The sequence below is a fragment of the Hippopotamus amphibius genome, chromosome 12 (assembly GCF_030028045.1).
Source record: "Hippopotamus amphibius kiboko isolate mHipAmp2 chromosome 12, mHipAmp2.hap2, whole genome shotgun sequence".
Lineage (NCBI taxonomy): Eukaryota > Metazoa > Chordata > Mammalia > Artiodactyla > Hippopotamidae > Hippopotamus > Hippopotamus amphibius.
This window is the reverse complement of record NC_080197.1, coordinates 91,470,792-91,493,395: the sequence shown is the minus strand read 5'-3', so window position 1 is coordinate 91,493,395 and position 22,604 is coordinate 91,470,792. Positions and strand designations below refer to the sequence as shown.

At 42.3% G+C, this 22,604-nt stretch overlaps 1 protein-coding gene across 3 annotated transcripts in view; it reads left to right on the top strand.

Moving 5' to 3' along the window:
- The window catches only part of ANO6 (anoctamin 6), a 198,685-nt gene that overhangs the window by 35,418 nt on the left and 140,663 nt on the right, over window positions 1-22,604 (top strand). The window contains exon 2 of one of the 3 annotated variants that reach the window (XM_057701115.1): window positions 10,622-10,681. The exons of the other annotated variants lie outside the window; for them this stretch is intronic. Within the exon in view, the coding sequence (XP_057557098.1) occupies window positions 10,622-10,681 (60 nt within the window). The remainder of the gene's footprint in view (window positions 1-10,621; window positions 10,682-22,604) is intronic. 3 annotated transcript variants of the gene reach the window in all.

Below are 22,604 nucleotides of genomic sequence, written 5' to 3'. Positions count from 1 at the left end.
TTAAAATCTCTCATCCCGTCAGGTTGACCCTTAGGATACCGGTGTTAAAATTATCAGTGTTTGTGTCTGTTTCCCCTCGATGGACTGTTTTTCTTCAGAATGAGGACCTTACTAGAAGCTGGAAAGAACAGATGATTAAGTTACAGTCCATACCCTCAGGTTGTTTCTGATCTAGCAGGAGAAGAAAGGCATGTAAATACGCGAGGGCGGTAAATATTGTAGGATCTCTGATACAAGGACCTGCTGAGTATGGTAGAGCAGAAAGAAGGTGCAATGAGAACCTCTTGGGGGGAAGTGAGGGAATCAGGGTGAAGGGCTCAGAATGTTTTCGTTCAAGAGTGATGCTGAAGCTGCTCAATAGGGGTTTTCTGGGCAGATAACATGGGGATCAGTGTTCCAGGCTGGGTGTGTGAAAACAATTCAGCACTGACAATGGTGACATGTTGAGTTTGAGGTGGGGTCTCCAAAGTGCTTGGCACGTGATAGGAGCTCAGAAACGTTCAAACTGAGCAGTATGCCCCTTCCTGGTATTCCAGGTATGGGCTTCAGGAATTTGTGAATCCCCAGAAGTTGTGTATAATATTTTATGTTTATGTGCGTCTGAGAGATTTTCTGGGGAGAGGATCCTTGAATTTCACCATTTTCCCAAAGAGTTGCATGGCCCGTGAAAGGTTAAAAACCACTCTTGACAAATATTCTACCACTAGAAATGGGTGAGGTGAGGCGCAGAGGAGAAGATGATTTGAAGATCACCTGTCCCCGGCTGTAGCTGACGGGGATGCACCTGGGCGTCCACAGGGCAGTCACTCCCCTGCTGGGGCTGCTGAGGGCCTGGTCGCAACGGGCATTTCTGGTAATGGTTCCACGCACGCTTTTCTAGCTCCTTTCCGCAAGCAAGCTCATTCCTGCCTCTTTGCTTGCTCCATCTAAGCCATTACAGCGTTCTCTCTGTGATAGTCAAAGCAACTCTCCAGGGCAGGAAACGTTATGGGGTTGAAAGGCTGGGGAGAGAATGGAAGCACCATATGTTTTATTCTGAAAATAAAATGAGGACGTGAACATGTGAGGGGAGCGAGAAAGCAAACACAGTAACCAAAGCAGTTCAGTGGTCATGGTATTAAAGAGACTGCATTAAAAGACTGCAGCGGCATCGATGCCCCAGAGACACTGTGGGGCCAGCTCATTCATTTCTCAGAGGCTGGTAAAGAGATGTGTGAATTACCTAACTCCTACATTCCTGTCTGAGCGGACCCAGTGTCCTCCTCCTCTGCCCCTCCGTGCAGTAATACCCTATACATATCTTTATTCTAGAACACATTGCACTATGGTGTACTTGTCAATACTGTTTTCTTCCATAAGGTAAGACTAGCTTATTTTTGAATACCCACCATTTAGCACAGGGCTCAGGACATGTTTATGGAAAGAACACACTCGAGCTTTCTAGCCTGAAAGTAGTGGGGTTCATAGTTCAGTCTGCACAGAGGAAACCCCAAACAGCTGAAGATTTCCATCATCCTTTGCTTGGTTCCTTTCCTCCTTTGCCCAGTGAGGCACTCAAGTAAAAGAGCTAGTCAAGGAAGGGATCAGATCTTCTGCAAAGATAGACGCTGCTCTTTTGAAGGGAGGGATTTGGTGCAGTGTTGAATCTGATGCAATCACAGAAGCTATCAGCTTGCGAAACAGTGTTGATAATGGCAAGGCAAAGCAAGGGGTGAAGGTTACGGAAGCAGACGGAGGGCACTATTGGTCACGCCTGGATCTGTCTCGGGAGCGCCCACACACCCCCATCAGTCGCCCCAAGTGAAGTAACCTTCAGAAGCATAACGATTAGTTGTATTTTCCAAAGCTCGACAGTGGGGTGCATGGATCAGGCGCCTGCCTTACGCGAAGCTCAGCCCGGCTCACAGGGGTTTGGAGGATGCCTTTACAGTGTGAGGGGATCTTGCAGAGAGCTCGGAGGAGCCACAAGCATGTTTAAAGGAGTGGAAGATTCTAAGGTGGGAACATTGGGGAAGGAAGGGAAGGATGGCTTCACAGGTGTATGCAGTACACAGAGAACGGTGATTACTATTTTCCTATTACTAGGGAACAAGGAATAGGAAAATTGTTTTGAATTGTGTCATGAGAACTTCTGAATTGGTGGGATAAATGAGAAGATTATTGAAAATATCTTCCTGTACTCCTGTCATGTTAACTTTATTAGTTTTAGACAGTTGGTCATTTTTAGCATTCAAGTTATTTACACTGTTGCTTTCCCAGATTAGCCACTTGATTGAAAAAAGGGAAGGAAAGGAAACCAGGGATACTGACTGAGCACCTACTGACTGCTCTGGGTTTTCCTACATCTCGGATTTGCAAACATTGTCCTACTTAATACCAAAGGGGCAGGTATTATTGTCCCCATTTATTTGTGGGGAAACTGAGGCCAGGAGCTCTCAAGATGACAGTTAGAGGTGGCATTCCTAGGTCTTTGTTATATGCTACTTCAGTCCTGAGTGTGTGCAACTCCAAAGGTCTTGCTTCCAATTTGTCCTTAAATGTGATGAATCTCATGTTTACTGAGGCTGTCTGGATGCCTCATTCTCTATGAGGCGTTCCAGACTGGCCTGTCCCAGGTCCGGAAAGCCTTCACCTCTGAGAACAACTGTGCATTTGATCCAATTTGGCACTTATATCCAAAACAATCATCTACTGCTATTTCTCAGCCTGGACAAAGCATACTTACAGAGCAGCAAATTTGTAATATGTGCTTTCCAGCATAGCAAAAAGAAAAAGAAAAAAAAGACATTTCAGTATAATAAAGTTAAAATTTTAACCCTAATGGCATGTCTTTGGTCGTCGCCATGGTGTAGGCAAGCCCTGGTGGTATGCAGTATCCAAGTACATCAAGGATTATAGGAAGGTGAGTGGTTCCCATCCAGATTAAACCTTTGGTAACCAAACCTTCCTATCCCTGACATCTGCTGTGCCACATATTTTTCTGATTGTAAGTGTGATACAGTCAGCACTCTGTATCCGCAGGCTCCGCATCCACAATTCAACCAATCGTGCATTAAAAATATTCCAAAAACAAATTTCCAGAAAGTTCCAAAAAGCAAAACTTGAATTCGCCACAAGTCAGCAGCTATTTACATAGCATCTACATTGCATTAGGTATTATAAGTAATCTAGAGATGACTTAAAGTATACAGGAGGTTATGAATAGATTATATGCAAATACCTCACCAGTTTATGTAAGGGGCTTGAGCATCCAGGATTTGGGTAACTGCAGGGGATTCTGGAACCAGTCACCCACAGGTACCAAGGGATGACTGAGAGTGGGCTATTGTAGATATTTTGGAAAAAAACAGAAAATTGCAAATTAAGCTAAAATCACCCCTAATGCTACTGCTCAAAGATAAACCAAACATGAATACCTTAGTGTGCGTCTTTCTTGCCTTTTAAAAATGGAGAATTTTACATATAGTTTAGACATACAGTATCCTGTCTTTCCACTTAACTTGTCTCATAAGCATTCCCTAATATTTATCTTTCATTGTGGTAAAATATACAGAACATAAAATTGACCATTTCACCCAATTTCAAATGTACGATTCAGTGGCACTGTGTACATTCACCACTCTTCGTCTCCAAGACCTTTTCATCATCAGCATTCCTTATATGTAAAAATGCTCCACAGACCATATTTAATAGCCACGTAATATTCCACCAGACAGAATTCACGTGGAAGCCTTTGCTGGCAAACATTTCACAGATACTTATTTTGTGCTCACTATGAGGTAAACTTTATGGCTCAGGCCATGAGCAAAGCACGGTTTTTGCCTCCAGGATCTTTAATCTGGTGAAGAGGTTGTCCATCAGTAGGCAGGTTAATTCCTGTAGAGGGTGAACACAGGGGCTGTGGAGAAGAGTTTAAGTCGAGGTACCATTTACGTAATCATCCCTTGATTATTGCATTTCTAACATGCAGCAGATTATTTCACTGCTATAAATAACACTACAAGATAATTGTAGGGATAAATATTTGTTCACATTTCAGATTGTTTTATGAAGGTTTTGAAAAGCAGAATTACTGGGCTGCTCATTGTAACAGGGCAGTAAGCATGATCCGTTAGATCTCTGGTTATTGCCGTCCACTGTGCTGTTCTCAAGGTCAGGGAAAGCCACCAAACGTTTTCATTGCCTATTAAACCTGACGGGCTCTACCACTTTCTAATAAATTTGTGTCTCACTTGGATTTGGTAAGATTGTGTGAAATGTTGGGGTTGAGTAAAGAGCATATCTGACTTTGAAGAGCTAGGGAGGGCAGAGGCAAAGGGATCATGGCAGAGATGGATGTCATGGCATAGGGAACATTCGAACTGTCCAGCTGGTTGTACTCATTTCAGAGGCCATGGTTTGGCTCAGGCTTCAGGGCTGTGCTCCATGTGTGACAAGCTTGGCTCCTTTCCGTGAAAATCCAGATGTGTGCACTTGAAGCCCACTGTGCAAGAAAAGTAGCCTGTTGAAAAAATATACCTGTTTATCATCGAAACAGATTTATGTAAATGTATATATACTTTTTTATGTATAGTAACTCTTCCTTCTAAGGTCAAGTTGACAGAAAAAAGTTAGCATTGCTTTGTGTCAAACAAAATGCCATTATCTTCATAGAACTTCATATCTACCTAATGACTCTAAATATAGGTCTGTGGGCCCTCTGATAATAACCAGAAAAAGGAACTTAAAAAGCCAGAGCACCAGATTTGGTGGTCTGAGGCTGTGATCCCCAATATGAGGTGATTATTATGCAACTGGAAAATCCTGTAGCTGAGATTCTAAACAGTTTCTGGTAATCAGTATCTCAAAATAATTCACAGTGTTATCAGGTCCTTTCACTTATGAGAGAAAGGAACAATTCCTCATTTATCTGAAGTCTTTTATGTTGTCAATTCCATCCTTAATTAAAAAGGCATTGGCATTTGCATTATGAAAATGGTTTTTCTGGATTTATAGCTGAGTCTATTAATTTAGTGTTTCACAACTGATTAGCCTTAACCTGTATAGTTACTTTTAAACAAAGCCAACTTAAAAATTGACTTTGAAGTATCTTGATCTTAAAGATCATTTCAGACATCTGATTTTCCTGTGTTGGTTCTCCCGTATTGATGTATTAAGTTCTGGAGAACAAAGGAATAATACAGTATATTCCACTCCAAAAAATGCCATTATCATCCTCTGTTTAAAGGACTTGAGAGCCAAGGAGACATACCTTGCTCCTGCACCTCATACTCGTCTTCTCACTCATTTCCTTCTCTTTCAGTGTGGGATAATCATTATGATACTAATAGCAGTTATATTTTCTTAAGTGCTTACTGTCAGGCCCTGTGTTCTGCCCACTTTAATATTCATAACAGCCCTATGAAGATAGATAGTGTGATGCCCATTTTATAGATTAGGAAGCTGAGACTTTTCCCAGTGGCTCACCTGATTAACTTCCTTTGATAAACCCTTTGGTTGATTAATTCTTGTCATTTCCCTACCACCTCTGGTCCATTCTGCACATCACTGCTGGTCCCATCTGTGTTCTATAATATTTTCTTTCAGAAACACCTTTAAAGACCCCCTACCCCAGAATTCAGTCAATCTGCAGATGGGCCCCAACTGCTTTAACTTTATACCCCACAACCTCCTTCCAAGAACCTGTACCATAGACACCAAGGTGAGAATACTGTGTACTTTCCCCACTGTTTCCCCTGCCCCAGCACTGGCAAATGCCTGCTATGCGCCAGGCACTCTGTTAGGATCTTAGGTACATAGTTCTTGCCTTTAAAACTTTATACTCAGTGGCAAGGCAGACCTGGTCATGTTACCTCTCCTTAGCCTTTACGTGTCTAATCCCAGATGGGTTTAGAGCTCTTGCCCTTTCCCTAACCATTCAAGGCAAAAGTGAATCTGCCCTCCTCTGAACGTGGCCTGAACGGACTGTGCCAAATACTTAGTTTGAAGTTTTGATCTTCTTTTCATGTTCCTGGATCTTAGCCCGCTTCTGAGTTATAGAATCTGTAGGTAAAAGTCTGGTTTTAATATCTCTTTGATCGCTAAACTCTAATTTTTAAAGGGAAGATTGATTAATTTATAAAAACCTATAAAATTTCATAAAGAAATTTTAGCCTTGGATTGTCATACTTTTAATATATTGCATTGTGACCTGAGACCACGTGTATTAAAGTATAAAAATGGTGGGTGCACAAATATGGCATATTGTTTGTTTTTCTGGATTTTTTACAAACCCTGATACCAAATGCTTTATTTTTTAAATTGACTCGTAATATTATGGTTAAACCTTCTTTTTCATTAGTTATCAGCACAAGAAGAAAGCCTTTTGAATATAAGCCAAGACTTTAAAAGACTCTAATAAAACATCTTGAGCTCTAGTCCTTTGAGTTATGGGATTTGTTAAAAATATCATAGAAAGTAAGTGGCATAAGCAGACTGAGTCCTGACTGAGATAGGAAACCTGTTCTCATCCTGGCTCAAGTCACTACACGGGGTCACCCTGATTTAGTCAGAAGCACCATGAGCCCCAGTTTCTTCACATGTCAGATGAGACCATCTGCACCACAGCAGACATAGCGGGGTTTTGACCCACTGAAGACTTTTGTGTGCCTCTCTCCGTGTTGTGTTGGTTTGAATTGCACCCATCTGTTTATGTATATCAGGGCATCCCTGGGAGATACTGCGGGTTTGATTCCAGAGCACCACAGTGAAACTAATATCACAACAAAGCAAATGGCACGATACAGCAAGTCACAGATTTTTTTGGTTTCCCAGTGCATATGAAAGTTATGTTTGTACTATACGGTAGTCTACTAAGTGTATCATAGCATTATGTCTAAAAAAATGGCTTCATTTAAAAATATTTTATTGCTAAAAAGTGCTAACCGTTGTCTGAGCCCTCAGCAAGTCATCTTTTTGCTGGTGGAAGGTCTTGCCTTCATGTCGATGGCTACTGACTGATCAGGATCGTGGTGGTTGCTGAAGGTTGGGGTGGCTGTGGCAATTTCTTAAAATAACACAATGAAGTTTGCACACTGCTTGACTCTTCCTTTCACTTGAACACTTAGAGGCCATTGTAGGGTTATTGACTGGCCTAGTTTCAATATTGTGGTGTTTCAGGGAATAGGGAGGCCCAGGGAGAAGGAGCAGGATGGGGAACAGCTGGTTGATGGAGCAGTCAGGGCACACACAATATTTATCTATTGTTTGCTGTCTTATGTGGGTGCAGTTCCTGATGCCTCAAAACAGTTACAATAGTAACATCACAGATCACTGATCATAGATCCCTGTAACAAATACAATCATAGTGAAAAAGTTTGAAATACTGTGCGAGTTACCAAATGTGACACAGAGACATGAAGTAACCAAATGCTGTTGGAAAAATGGTGCCAATAAACTTCCTCAATGCAAGGTGGCCACAAACCTTCAATCTGTAAAAAGCGCAGTATCTGCAAAGTGCAGTAAAGTACGATGAAATGAGGAATGCCTGTACTGTTTTAGTGCACCAGGGCTTCCATACAAAATACCAGCCTGGAAAGGTTAAACAGTAGAATTTATTATTATTATTTTTTGTTGGCTGCATTTGCGTCTTCGTTGCTGCACATGGGTTTTCTCTAGTTGCGGAGAGCAGGGGCTATTCTTTGTTGCGGTGCACAGCTTCTCGTGGTGGCTTCTCTTGTTGCGGAGAGAAGCGGGCTCTAGGTGCTTGGGCTTCAGTAGTTGTGGCACTCAGGCTCAGTAGTTGTGGCTCGCAAGCTCTAGAGCACAGGCTCAGTAGTTGTGGTGCACGGGCTTAGTTGCTCTGTGGCATGTGGGATCTTCCTGGACTAGGGCTCGAACCTGTTTCCCCTGCATTGGCAGGTGGATTCTTAACCACTGTGCCACCAGGGAAGTCCTAAAAAACAGAATTTATTTTCTCACAGTTCTGCAGCCTGGAAGTCCAAAGTTAGGGTGTCAACAGATATGTTTTCTTCCGAGGCCCCTCTCTTTGGCTTGCAGACACCACCTTCTTGCTGTGTCCTCACATGGTTTTTCCTCTGTGTGTGAACATCGCTGAGGTCTCTCTGTGTGTCCATATTTCCTCTTCTTCTAAGGGCTCCAATCAGATTGGATTAGGGCCCACTCTGAAAGCGTCCTTTCAACTTCATCATCTCTTTAGAGGCCCATTTCCAAATATAGTCACATTCTGAGATACCAGGAGTTAGGGCTTCTACATGTGAATTTTGAGGAGACACAGTTCAGCCCGTAATATCTATTAAATTATATACAGAGAGACTGGTACAAAGAAGAAACCAAAAATAGCCTTCCTAGTTAATGCCTATTATTTAAAAGCAGTGGGGTGGTAGGTACTTGAAAAGATAATTCAGACTGTATTGACTTCTCCTACACGAAGTCAGCTTCTGTAAATACACTTAACACAAATATTTACAATACAGAGTCCAGGAGCATTTTTGTCTCGTCTTAATATATGATCTGGAGTACAGATCTCTCTGTATCTGCACATGCTCTGGATTGGCCTTCCTTTAAATGGCTACATACTATTCCATTGTGTATGTACCAGGTTTTAATTGAACTAGTCACTTATTAATGGGCATTTAGGTTGTTTCCAGCCTCCCCCCCACCTCCATTATAAACAATGGAGATGCATTTCTTTTAAATACCCATTGTGAAAAGAATAGTCACGGGCTACCTAATAAAAATAACTGGCATCCGATTTTCGTGATGACAGCCTTTGTTTTTCACCTTCTGGTTTATTGGTTCTTTCCGGAGTTGTTGTGGTGAAAGGTGTTTGTCTTTCTTGCCCTCTGGTCCCTGACCGAATGCCAGTACCTCTCCTAGCTACATAATGTGAAGGAAGGTCCTCCCTGGGCGGTCTTACGTTGTCTTTATACAGCGGTCCTTTCTCCTCAGGAAGAAAGGCTCTCTGAATCAACAGACATAGACTATTTTTAGTTAAGTAAAATCATTTTTCTTGCAAGAATTGCTGTTTCCGTGTCCACAACGACACATGAATCCTTTCTGGCTGCTTCCGCCCTTTGGAGAGGGGCCAGCTTTCTAATGGCATGTGAACATTCTTACTGCTAATCAAGATTTACAGCTGAGACCAGGATGCCCAGACGCTCATTGGATCTGCAGACTCTCCAAGCTAACAGCAGCAGCTCTAAGATTAAGTACAGTGGCCCCAGCCTTGTTCTCCAGGCCCAGCCTCTTAGCCACAGGTATCATCTGGCATTATTTTATAAGCTGTGCCACTGTGCAGATGTTCTTTTCTGAAGAATTACTTTCATTTCTGACTCATTTCAGGAAATGAGGCAGTCGATCAGAGGTGTTCTTCATTTCCAGACCCCCAGAGAGTTGATTTTCTCCTGGGATTTCTAACCACATGTGGACAGCGCTTTATTTACCCAGATGTGAGAAATAACAGTAATGAACAGCCCTCATCTTAAGCAGCCCTTGCTTCCCTGAAGAATCCCACGTGAGGGCCCGGAGGTAGCTTATGCTCTTATTAATGTAAATATTTCTGGGGCTTTGGTTTCACAATGCTTGTAGATATGCTGTGTGTATGAGTTTGGTGCAGGCAAAATATAATTTAGCGACAGATTTAAAAGGTAGTCTGGAGTGTTTCTAATTACTGTTTGTTTAGTTCGCCATTGCCTAATAAGTGGATTTAAGTAACCTTGGGGGTAGGGAATGTAATGTTCATATTACAGTCAACTATGCAAATCAGATTCCAAGTATTGCAGAGAGCACGCCTTGGAGGCATTTTATAGATGTACTCCTTGGAATTTTAAATTTAGGACTGAGAGCATTTTGGAGTGGACATTTTCTACCTGTCATGCATCAACATGAATTACACACATGTCCAAAATCAACCCTACTGTGTAGTACAATTCTATATAAAATCCATTGATGGCTTTCAGCACTCCATTCTCTTTTTAATTTGGCATAAGAATTCTCATTCTTATGGGAGAAACAGGCTTCTCTTTCCTTCCTTTTCCCATCTTTCACTGGCCATATAGGAAACTGAAGTCGTGAGAGGGCGTAGAACAGTGGTCTCAACCTGGGCTGCACCAGGGAATGAGCCTGGGAACTTTAAGAAATACTGATGCCTGGGTCCCACCCCCCAGAGAGTCTCATGTAATCATCAGGAATGCAGCCTGCACTGGGAGGATGTTATTGTACACTAAGTGTTGAGAACCACAGGATGAGAGCTCATCTCAGCCAGTGGTTCTCAGCCTGTGCTGCAGGCTAGCATCACCTGGAAAGCTAATTGCGAAAAGCACTGCTGCCCCACCAATTAAAACCACATTTTGCGGGGAAGGATTCAGAATTTTTAGAAGGCTCCCAGATGATTTCTGATGCACAGCAAGGGTTAAGGTCAACTGACATAATCTAACCATTCCATGTCATAGATAAGGAAAAGGAGAAAGGTCAAATGGCTTGCTCAAGGTCAGATCCTGATTGTTGCAAAAGAAGGTCTGGGATTCAGGTCTGGTGCCTCCGACTGGTCTCTGTACTGCCTAGCTAGCCTGGACCCCTTATATTTGCTTGTTATATTTATTGATGCCTCCTCATCCTTCAGGTGATGTTCCTGCCTCCAAGAGGCCTTTAATGGCTCCTCCCACTCTCCCATCCAGTCTGGGTAAGATGTCCTTCCTTTATATTTGAATAGCACCTTACTGTTCCCCTCGGACTGTCAGCTGCGGAAGGACAAGGCCCATATCTTTCTTGTCCTTTCAGTGTCTTGCTGGCGTATAGTGGGGACCCAGATAATATTTGTTAAATTGAAGTTCCCTAACTTTTTATTCACCAGTTAGCCAGTGTGGATTGTAGCTTCTGAGAGCAAATGTTACTGTTACCTGTTGACCGCCCACTGTGCTGTGGGTTTAGATCTCACACACAAGGACTTCCCACCCTTGCCTTCCAGGAGAGAGTTGAGGGGGAAAAAAAAAGTTTATCAAGGGGATTTTGATGACAAAATAATGAAGCAAGATTTCTCTGACTTTACATGTTGCTCAGGGTATTTATAATATCCAGGGATTTCTGAATAACATACTTACACGCATATGTGGCATCAGTGAAAGGGAGCAAGTGGCATTACCTTAAGATAAAATGAAAATGCTCTATCATAAAAATATTACCAATCGAATCTAACAATGCATAAAAAGGATCATACACCATGCTCAATTTGGATTCATTCCAGGGTAGCAAGGATGGTTCAACATACACAAATCAATGTGATATATACCACATTAACAAAAGAAAAAACAAAAATCATATGATCGTCTCAGTAGATGCAGAAAAGCATTTGATAAAATTCAACATCCATTCATGATAAAAACTCTCACCAAAGTAGGTATAGAGGGAACATATCTCAACATAATAAAACCATTTATTTATTTTATTTTTTAATTTTTAAAATTAATTTATTGGCCGCATTCTCTAGTTGCAGCAAGCAGGGGCTACCCTTCATTGCGGTGCACGGGCTTCTCATTGCAGTGGCTTCTCTTGTTGCAGAGCATGGGCTCTAGGCATGTGGGCTTCAGTAGTTGTGGCACGTGGGCTCAATAGTTGTGGCTCATGGGATCTAGCATGTAGACTCAGTAGTTGTGGCACACGGGCTTGGTTGCTCCACAGCATGTGGGATCTTCCTGGCCCAGGGATCAAACTCATGTCCCCTGCATCAGCAGGCAGATTCTTAACCATTGCACCACCAGGGAAGTCACAATAAAAGCCATTTGTGACAAACCCACAGCCAACATAATACATAATGGTAAAAGCTGAAAGTTTCTGCCGAATTCAGGAACAAGACAAGGATACCCACTCTCACCATTTCTCTTCAACATAGTATTGCAAGTCCTAGTCACAGCAATCAGACAAGAAAAAGAAATAAAAGTATCCAGTTGGAAAGGGAGAGGTAAAATTGTCATTATTTGCAGATGACATGATACTCTGTATGGAGAAGCCTGAAGATGCCACACAGAAAAATATTAGAACTGATAAATGAATTAAGCAAGGTAGCAGGATACAAGATTAATATATAGAAATCTGTTGCATTTCTTTACACTAACAATGAAATATCAGAAACTAAAAAAAAATCCTGTTCACAATCATACCAAAAACAAACAAACCCAGGAATAAACTTAACCAAAGAGGCGAAAGACCCCATATGCTGAAAACTATAAAACATTGATAAAAGAAATCGAACGTGATTCAAAGAAATGGAACGGTATCCATGCTCTTTGACTGGAAGATTTAACATTGCTAAAATGGGCATACTACCTGTGGCAATCTACAGATTTAATGTGATCCCTGTCAAAATTCCCATGACAGTTTTCATAGAGAGCTAGAACAAATCTAATATTTGTATGGACCACAAAAAACCCAGGGTTGCCAAAACAATACAGAAGAAAAAGGACAAAGCCAGAGGCATAACCCTCCCAGACTGTAGACAGTATTACAAAGCCACAGTAATCAAAACAGCATGGCATTGGCCCAAAAACAGACATAAAATTCAATGGAACAGAATAAAGGTCCCATAAATAAACTCCCGTACCCACAGCCAGTTAATCTTCAACAAAGGAGGCAAGAATATACATTGGAGAAAAGACAGTCTCTTCAGCAAGTGGTGTTGGGAAAGCTGGACAGCTACATGCAAATCAATAAAATTAGATCACTTCCTCACACCATATACAAAAATAAACTCAAAATGGTTTAAAGACCTTAATATAAGACATGATACCATAAAACTCCTAGAAGAGAATATGGGTGAAACATTCTTGGATATAAATCATAGCAATATTTTTCTTTGATTAGTCTCCCAAGGCAAAAGAAGTAAAAGCAAAAATATGGGACCTAATCAAACTTAAAAAGCTTTTGCACGACAAAGGAAACCATCAACAAAACAAAAAGGCAACCTACAGAATGGGAAAAATTACAAAGGATGTGACCAACAAGGGATTTATGTTCAAAATATACAAACACTTCATATAACTCGATACCAAAAAAAAAAAAAAAATAGAAAAAATCTAACTCAACCAAAAAGTGGGCAGAAGTACACCTTTCTCCCAAGAAGACATACAGATGGCCAACAGGCATATGAAAAGATGTTCAACATCACTATTTATTAGAGAAATGCAGATCAGAACCACAGTGAGGTATCACCTCACACCAGTCAGAATAGCTGTCATCAAAATGTCTGCAAATGATAAATGCTGGAGAGACTGTGGAGAAAAGGGAACTCTCTTACACTGTGGGAATGTAAATTGGTGCAACTGCTATGGAGAACAGTATGGAGATTCCATAAAAAACTAAAAATAGAGTTACCATATGATCCAGCAGTTCCACTCCTGGGCATATTTCCGGAAAAGACAAAAACTCTAATTCAAAAAGATACATGCTCCCCAGTGTTCATTGCAGCACTATTTACAATAGCCAAGACACGGTAACAACCCAAGGGCCCCCAATAGATGATAGGCTTAAGAAGATGTAGTACATATATACAGTGACATATTACTCAGGCGTTAAAAAAAAAGAGTGAAATATTGCCATTTGCAGCAACATGGATGGACCTAGAGAATATCATACTAAGTGAAGTAAGTAGACAGAGAAAGTAAATATTAAATGATATTGCTTATATGTCAATCTAAAAAATAATACAAATGAATCTATATACAAAACAGAAACAGGGGTTTCCCTGGCAGTCCAGTGGTTAGGACTCAGCTTTGTCACTGCCAGGGGCCCAGGTTTGATCCCTGGTCAGGGAACTATGATCCCTCAAGCCACAAGGCATGGCCAACAAAACAAAACAAAATAAAACAAGCCCCCCACCCCCCCGCAAAAAAAACACAAAAAAACCCACAGAAAGACTCAGGCATAGAAAACAAACTTACAGTTACCAACTAGGAAAGGGAGCGGGGAGGGATAAATTAGATGTATGGGATTAACAGATACATGCTGCTATACATAAAATAGATAAGCAAGAAGGATTAACTGTATAACACAGAACTGTATTCAATATCTTGTAATAACCCATAATGGAAAATAACCTGAAAAAAAAGATGTAACTGAAAAATAAAAAATGAAAATAACAAAAACAAAAACCCATCACTCTTCTGTCATCCCAATTCAGGCCATGCCTGTCCTGTGTCTTGTTGTTATTTGAAAAATGTTTTCAGATTTGCAGTATGTATGTTTACTATTGTAGCCGTTGCAGAGATTTGTCTCAGAAAACAGATTGCAGCCAGTGTATCTTTACCTTACAGGTTGCCTGGAGGCTCCACACAGGGGTAGCAGAAAGTAGCTGTTTTTCTTGTTTGGACAATTCAGAGTCAAAAGTTTTTGGAGCCAAGACTGCAGACTGGGCTGTGTGGTAGGGTGGATGTTAAGATGATGTTAAGAGGTTGCAGACAGTAGCCAATAATGACCTGAGTATGTGAAATCTTTTTGAAGTCTTAGTAAGACTTTGTGGGTTCATGCTTTATAATATATCCCAGGTAAGTGGCAGTGTGGCAGCATGTAAGTGAAGCCACTATTCATCAGGGGAAATCTTCCTAAAACAAATATTTTAAAAATATAAAATGAATGTACATTTTATTTTATTTACTTTTGTAAAATATTTATTTTATTTTTTGGCTATGTCGGGTCTTAGTTGCAGCACATAGGATCTTTCGTCGTGGTGCACGGGCTCTTCGTTGCGGTTGCACGGGCTTCTCTCTAGTTGTGGTGTGTGGGCTTCAGAGCTCAGGCTCGTTAGTTGTGGCACGGGGGCTCTCTAGTTGTGGCACATGGGCCTAGTAGTTGTGGTATGGAGGCTTCTCTCTAGTTGTGGTGTGCAGGCTCCAGAGCACGTGGGCTCCAGAGCATGTGGGCTCTCTAGTTGTGGTGCATGGGATCTTTCATTGCGGAGCACAGGTTCTTGGTTGTGGTGCATAGGCTTCTCTCGTGTGGGATGTTTCATTGCAATGCATGGGCTCGTCGTTGTGGTGCGTGGGCTTTTCTCTTGTTGCGCATAGGCTCCAGAGCATGTGGGCTCTGTAGTTGTGGTGCGGGCTTAGTTGCCCCATGGCACGTGGACTCTTACTTCCCCAACCAGGGATCGAACCAGCGTCCCAGGCATTGCAAGGTGGTTTCTTAACCACTGGACCACCAGGGAAGTCCCCAACATTTTAATCTTAAAATAATTTTGATTATATAAGGGAATAAAGTGCAAAGTTTGTATAACTTTTTTTTAAGAATTTTAAAGAACCACCTTCTAGTCTCTCCTTTGCTGATACTTGGATGAAAAATTAAACCCATTAAGGTTTTTGCTTAAGTAACCAACTTCTATCTAACTAATTTTGGGGGTTCCGCAGTACATCCTGGAGAAAGGAGGGAAAGGAAGAGTTTTTTAAATATGTAAAACACCGTGTTCAGTGTTTTCACCCATGTTGTACCATCGAATCTTTATGACTGCCTTGCAAATTAGGAATTATTCACACCAATTTTTGTGTGTGAGGAGGTATGTACACACCTGTCCACTAGGGAGCAGAGCCAGAATCTGAATCCAGGTCTGTCTGATTCCAGAGTCCTTGTATTTTTCCCCTAACGTGGCCTTTCACGTCATGAGAGTGGAGGCATCTCCAAAAAAGCCTTGTTACTAACTCTGAGTATTTGCCATGCTGGTGGAAGAGGGCTGACTTTAGCTTCCTGTAGAGTTATTATTAAACACCAGTAAGTTAACATTTGCAAATTTCTGTGACACAGTTAAAAGCATTTCCTCACAATATCCTATAAAGGCCTGACTGTAAAATGGCATGTCGTTTTTGCAGTGACCCTCAGAGTTCCAGTGTATTCTTTGTCATGATTTTAAAGGGAGGAAAGGGATAGTCAGCAGTGGCTATTTTGGGCCACAAGACATATAGTGTCAGATCGAATTTTGTAATCTCTCTCAGACATCATGCCTTTGACTTGAGGGAGGCAGCAAAGCAAAAATGGTTGATAGTTTGTGCTTTGCCCTGCAATTCCTGATTTAAGAATCCTGGCTCTGCTACCCACTAGCTGTGTGATGGCGGGCAAGGGACCTGACCTCTTTGTGCCTTAGCTTCCTCATAAGACAAGAACAGCAATAACTGGATTGCTGGTTTTTTTTTTTTTTTCGAGTGACTATAACATTTTATTTTATGTATTAAAAAATTTTTTTTCATCTTTTTGGAGTATAATTGCTTTATAGTATTGTGTTAGTTTCTGCTGTACAACAAAGTGAATCAACTATATGTATACATATATCCCCATATCCCCTCCCTCTTGAGCCTCCCTCCCACCCTCCCCATCCCACCCCTCTAGGTCGTCACAAAGCACTGAGCTGCTCTTCCTGTGCTCTGCAGCAGCTTCCCACTAGCCATCTATTTTACATTTGGTAGTGTATATATGTCAACGCTACTCTGTCATGACAGACTACATAATATCAGGCCTGTTAAGAGCTTAGAACGTTGCATGATGCAGCTATTCTACAGTTTCAGTTAGTATGTGCAGCGGGGGGAATGGTTTTATTAATTTTCCTCTTACAGGCTATGAGTTAGAAAAGTGTAGGAACCTTTAGAAGAGTTCTGTCTGCTGTAGCACATCTGTTTCTCTTGCCTCTGCGCGCCGTATGCGTCCTCATTTGTCAGGCCTACCCGTTAGAGCTGTTTCCATTTTCACCGGCACAGGGATCTCCTGGGCTGCTGGCTGGAAGAATCCTGAAGGAGGGCTTGCCATGTGATGAGGCATTCATGGAAACAGAGTCTTGGTGTGCTAGGTGAACTGAGGGTTCCTATTCCAGATAACCACACAGTCTGAGTACACATAAGGGGAAGGAATGTTATCTCAGAGCATTGTTCACTCATCCTGAGTCACAGAGGCCCCTGCACTTTCTTCTGGAGTTCACGCTTATCTCCGCAGCCCTGGGCACGGTCGACCACTCCCTCCCTCCGGAAATTCTTTCTCTACTTGGCTTCTGTGATGCTTCTCCATCTTGATTCTGCTCACAACTCACTTGTTTTTTCTGTCTCTTCTGCGGGATCCGTCTCCTCTCCCCATTCCTGGCCCCTAAACTTGGCAGTGCAGAGGCCTTTGTTCTCTGACCTCTTCCCCATGGTAACATACTCCTTAAGTGGTCTCCTTCATTTCCAGGGCCTTAAATACCTTAAATCTACATGTGGATGACTTCACACTACTTATCTCCAGTCCCCATCTCTCCCTTGCTTTCCAGCTGCCTGTTTTACCTCCTTACTTGGTTCTCTAAAATAGACATCTCCAACTTAACGGGTCCAAAACCCAGTTCTTGATTTCTTTTCTAATCCTGCACTTCTTCCGTTGTTTCTCATCTCGGCAACGACACTAACCATTTGCTCAGCCACGAACCTGAAGTCATCCTTGATCCCTACCTTTCTCTCTCTCCGCATATTTGAGCCATTAACATCCATTCCAAATCCAAGTGTTCCTAATCTTCCACCTCCACTCCTAAATCCAAGCCCAGGCCACCACCAAGCCTCGCTGGGACTTCTGCAGCCGCTTCCTAAGTGAGCCTCCACTGTGTACCTCTTGCTCCAAGTTCACACTGTGGTCACACAGTGATTCTTCTGTGTTAGACTTTTATACGACCTGCGGCAGATTCCCTACAGACAGTATACAGTTTGAGCTCTCAGCCCCGTTATACTTAAGGTGCCTACTACCTCTCTGTCCCCGTCTCTTCCCACCTTGCCTGTCTCTCGAGATGCCTCAGACACACCAGCTTCTCTCTGTCCCCTGACATGTCCCCTCGCACCCCCCCCACACCCAAACTCTGTCCTCATCTTCCTCTCCACCTACTCTTACCTCCCAGCCCTTTCTTGTCTAGGATTCCTGCTTCTGCACTTCATTCAGTTCTCCCTCAAATGCCACCCCCTCCCAGCCAGCCCCCTGACTCATCTAAAGTGTCACTGTTACTCTCTATCCCCTTCACGTGCTTTATTTGTTTTCAAAGCATTTCTCCCCATCTGAAATTAGTGTATGGGTATTTGTTTATTGCCTGTCCCCTGGTAGATCATAAGCTCCCTAAGGATGTTATTCTGGTGCTTAATACATATTTTCTGAACAACTGAAGGAATAAGGGAATTAATGCTCTAGTACCCCTATATTAAGAATTAAAGAGCCAAATATCTCCCTAGACCCTAATATCCCTCACCCCATTTTCTCTGTCCCCCTTTAAGGCAGAATGTCTAAAACGTCTAGATGTACTGAATCTCTTCATTACTCATTTTCTTTTCACTCTGACAGTCTGATATCTTTTCCCATCACTCTTGTGCAGTTTCTCAGGTCATTCAAGTTCTTTGTGTTGCTGCCTCCAATGGATACATTCCTATCCTGTCTTATTAGATCTCTGAGTAGCTTTAAGCACAGTTTTCCATTCTGCCCTTGAAATTCCCTCTTAACTTGCCTTCTGCCTGCCCTACTAGCCATTCCTTGATCCTTTGCTGGTATCTCCTTCTTTTGGGGACCTCTGAATGTGGAGAGTTCAGGATGTGGCTTAGGCCCTCTTCTCTCTATATGCTCGTCTGTTCCCAGGGCTCTACATGCCATCAGCGATGACGCCCCAGTGTATGTGTGTGTCCAATACTGACCCCTTCTGAACTCCAGACCCCACATCTGACTGCCTCCTTGACACCTCTGGATGTCTCACGCTCAAGGAGGAACTCTTGATTCGCTTCCGTATCCCATCTCCCTGAACCTGCCTTTCCACACCCCATCTTGGCCATCTTAGTAAATTGGGTACCACTATCCTCCCAATTTGCAAAGTCAGAAACTTGGGTATCATCCAGGGTTTCTCCTTCATTGTCCCCCTTTGCCCCAGTCCTTTTAGTTCCATCTTTAAAATATATTCTGAATTTGTCTTCTCTGTCTCCACTATTACTGTCTTAGACCAACTCTTTTCTTTGGGTGAGGGGCATAAGTGCATTACATAGATTTGGGGATTTGGGGGGAGGGGGCATGAGGGCAGGGTTCAGTGGCTGGAGAAGCCTCCTGAGAAGACGAGGTTTCAGCAAAGACTTGTCCTCTTGTTTCATCGTCACAATATGATAAGGAAACAGAGGCTCAGAGAGGTTGCACATGTGCCCAGGGTCACACAGCATGAAGGGAAGGCCGGACGTGTATCTGCTCTGCCACACTCTGAGCTCTCACAGGCATCACCTCTCAGGTCTTTGCCCCAACACTGGGTTTGCCGAATGAAAACTGTCTTGCCCTCTGTGAGCTGCCTCTTGAAAGGAAGCCACGTGGGCCCCAAGATGGGGTCTTAGGCAGCCCTGAGGGGAGGTGTTTGGGGCATGAGCCCTTCTCAGAAACTCTGCTCGCTGCCAGTCCAGGGAGCAAGTGGCATCTTCAGGAAACAGGTCAGGGCTGGTGCCAGCGACAGCGTGACTCACTGTGAGCAGGTTTTCAGTGTGGGAGCTCCCAGTGTCAAGTAACTGGTCTGTGGCTTCTGCTGTTGCCACAGCAGTGTGCTGTGATGCCGCTCGCTGCCTGCCTGGTGGGGGGTGTGTGTCCTGTCCCCCTGCCTCCTCTTCAGACTCACTTTGTTCCCCAGCTTCTCCCCTCTTTACGACTCTTCAGGCACACTGACTGCATTTAACCATGTCCTTCAACACACCAAGATGTTTCCTGCTTCGGAACCCTTGGCTGGCTTTCTCCCCTTCCTGAATGTGCTTTCTTTAGTCCTGCACGGCCAACTCTGTCTCATCCTTCAGGTCTCAGCTTAAATGTCTCCCCCCAGGGAGCCTCCTCTGAGCCCACTGCCCAAAATACCCCCCCCTCTTATCCTCTGCCATAGTCACCTTATTTCCTCAGCACTAAGCAGAATCAATTATTTTTAAAGGATTTATGTTTCATTGTTATTATAGAATGTAAGTTCCCTGTAAAGAGACTTCTGCTTTGTTAGCGGTTGCATCTTCTGCGTCTAGCACAGCAATGACACACAGTAGGTGCTGGGACAGGGAGTCTTCTGTGGATATGTGTCATGTCATGTGATGTTTAACGTGAGTCCTTGCCCCCATTTTTTTAAAAAAGGGAAAAAATGAAGCTTTTATTTGTGTCAAAGTTTTGTATAATTAGTTTATAACATTTTACATAATGAGAAAATTAATACTTCAAGATTTATTATGAAAAACAGCAGCGTCTCCCCTTTCATTTTCTGTTTCACAGAGGCATGTGTTTTCAACGTGAGCTGATTATTTTAGTAATTACTTCTATATCTTTAATTAAGATACTGTGTTGTTACTTATCTATTTTTTTTTTTTAGTCTGAGTTATCTATTGCTGAAAATGTGAGTATTTAGCTCCCTTTCACCCACCCCTGCTTCTCTCCCCTCCTCACACAAACTCTTCCAGCCCCCAGCCTCGCAATTGTAATTGTATTATAATTTTGGTGAGATGAATATGCAGTGTTTACTTTAAGTATGTAATACTTTCTACAGAAGAGCCCTGTAGTATTGTTTGATTACGTTTCCTCTCAAGACGACCCAGCAGACACTGATTTTTTTTAATCTCTTAATTTTTGATGTACTTATGAATAGTCAACCTCAGACTCTCCCCAAGTTGTAAATCTTCTGTCTAAATTAGTCAACCGCATAGAGAATCTACCAGATTCATCTTTTGGGGGAAATTCCTCCAGAGCCTTCTGATCTGCCTGTCTGGGTTGCTTTCTCAGCCACAAAACAGTTAGGGCTTCCCCTTTGCTGCTCTTTGAGGTCCCCTTTTGCCTCCCCTGTTTTGGAACCGTGCATCTCTGGAACTTATGACTTTGTTGGTTTATAACTTCATTTTGGTGGACCATGTTCTCTAGTTTCTTATGAAAAAATGGGTTCTGAGAGGTCATTTTTTTGAGACTTGCAGGTCTGACATTACCCTTTGTTCTCCACTGGCTTTTAACTGATGGCTTGACCAAGTTTATAATTCTGAGGTAGAACTCACCTGTTCTCAGAATGGATTTTGAAGCCTCTGCCATCCATAGTTGCTCTTGAGAAGTTCCTGTCATTCTGACTTAATCCTTCGTGTGAGAATTCTTTCTCTGGAAATTCCATATTGATGTACCTTGGTGTAGGTCTATCTGCATTTTATATGCTGGAAACTCAGTTGGCCTTTTTACTATGGAAACCCCATTCTCCCACATCCCTGCTCCTGTCCTTTCTTTAAAGGGAAAATAGTGTCCTTTAGTTCTGGGGGAAAGATGTCCTTGGAGTCTGTAAATTACAATTACTTCCCCTCCATTTGCTTTGACCATGAATACTCTATTATCTGGATATTAGCTATCCTGAATTGGGCCTCAGTCTCTCCATCTTTCCTGTTTTCCATCTCTGTCATCCAATTCAGCTTTCTTGGACATTCCTGAATTGTATCTTTCAAGCCACCTATTGAATTTTTAATCTGCCTTCATTTTAATTTCTATGAACTCTTTTATTCTCTATTTTTCTCTCTCTCTTTTTAATAACCTCGTGTCCTTATTTCATGGATGTACTTTTCTCAAATCTCTGAAGATGCTAGAATTTTTGTTTTTGTTTTTTGAAATTTCTTCTTCCTGTGATATTTTTCTCTCCTCTCAGTTGCTTTGCTGTTTCTCTGTTAGGTGCTAACCTTGATATCTGGAAAGTATTGCTGTTCCCTCCAGTTTTAGGTTAGCTTTGATAGTAGATGGGGTTTGCCAATTCTGGGCTTCATTCTAGGGGGACCTGGCAGGGCTGTTTGTTTTTGTTTTGTTTAAGAAATCCTGATGTTAGTATCGTTAGGTTTTTTAAAAAATTTATTTATTATTATTATTATTAGCTGAGCAGATTCCCCAGGGAAAATATGACTAGTCAGAAAGCTAAGTAGAAGACTGAGGGCCTCTCATTTCAGCAGTATTTTTTTGTGTAACCTTTTCAGTATGGAATCCTCTTCCCCAACTATGACTAGATTCCTCCAGTCCAAAGATCCTTTATTGGCTCTTTTCAGGGAATACATTTCCAGTCTTCTAGGTGGGGCCTGGGAGTTTGGAGGCAATCCCTTGTTTTCAAGGAGTGAGGGAGAGTGTTGGGGGTCTTAAACTTCTTAAACAGACTTTCAGCCATTTCTCCACCCCACCTTCACCACCATTTCCAGAGGAACCTGGTGCTGCCACCCTCAGCCTCTTGGGGGTTTATAATTTAAATGGAGTTGCTTCTAGGTGGTCCTAGTTTGGAATTGAGTTTGTTTCTCCAGTCCGTTCAGCCAGTTGCCATTTATCTATTTGGTCTCCATCTTCCAAAATTATGTTACTATCCCTAATTCTTTTCTCGTTGTCTTTATCTCTTTACGTTCTTGGATTTGAGGAGGGAGCAGAACTAAATGCATCTGTTTAGTACCCCTTCTTTAAATTGCTGTTTATAATGCATTTGCTCGTCCTTGTGAAACAGATTTCTACATAAGCTCTGAATCTCCATGTTCACCAAATTCAATTCTTCCTTACCTGCAGTCAGAGTGGGATGGGGTGTGATAGAAAGTTTTCCAGACTGGGAATTAGGAGACTTGGGTTCTATGCCCAGATTTGCTGCAAACCAC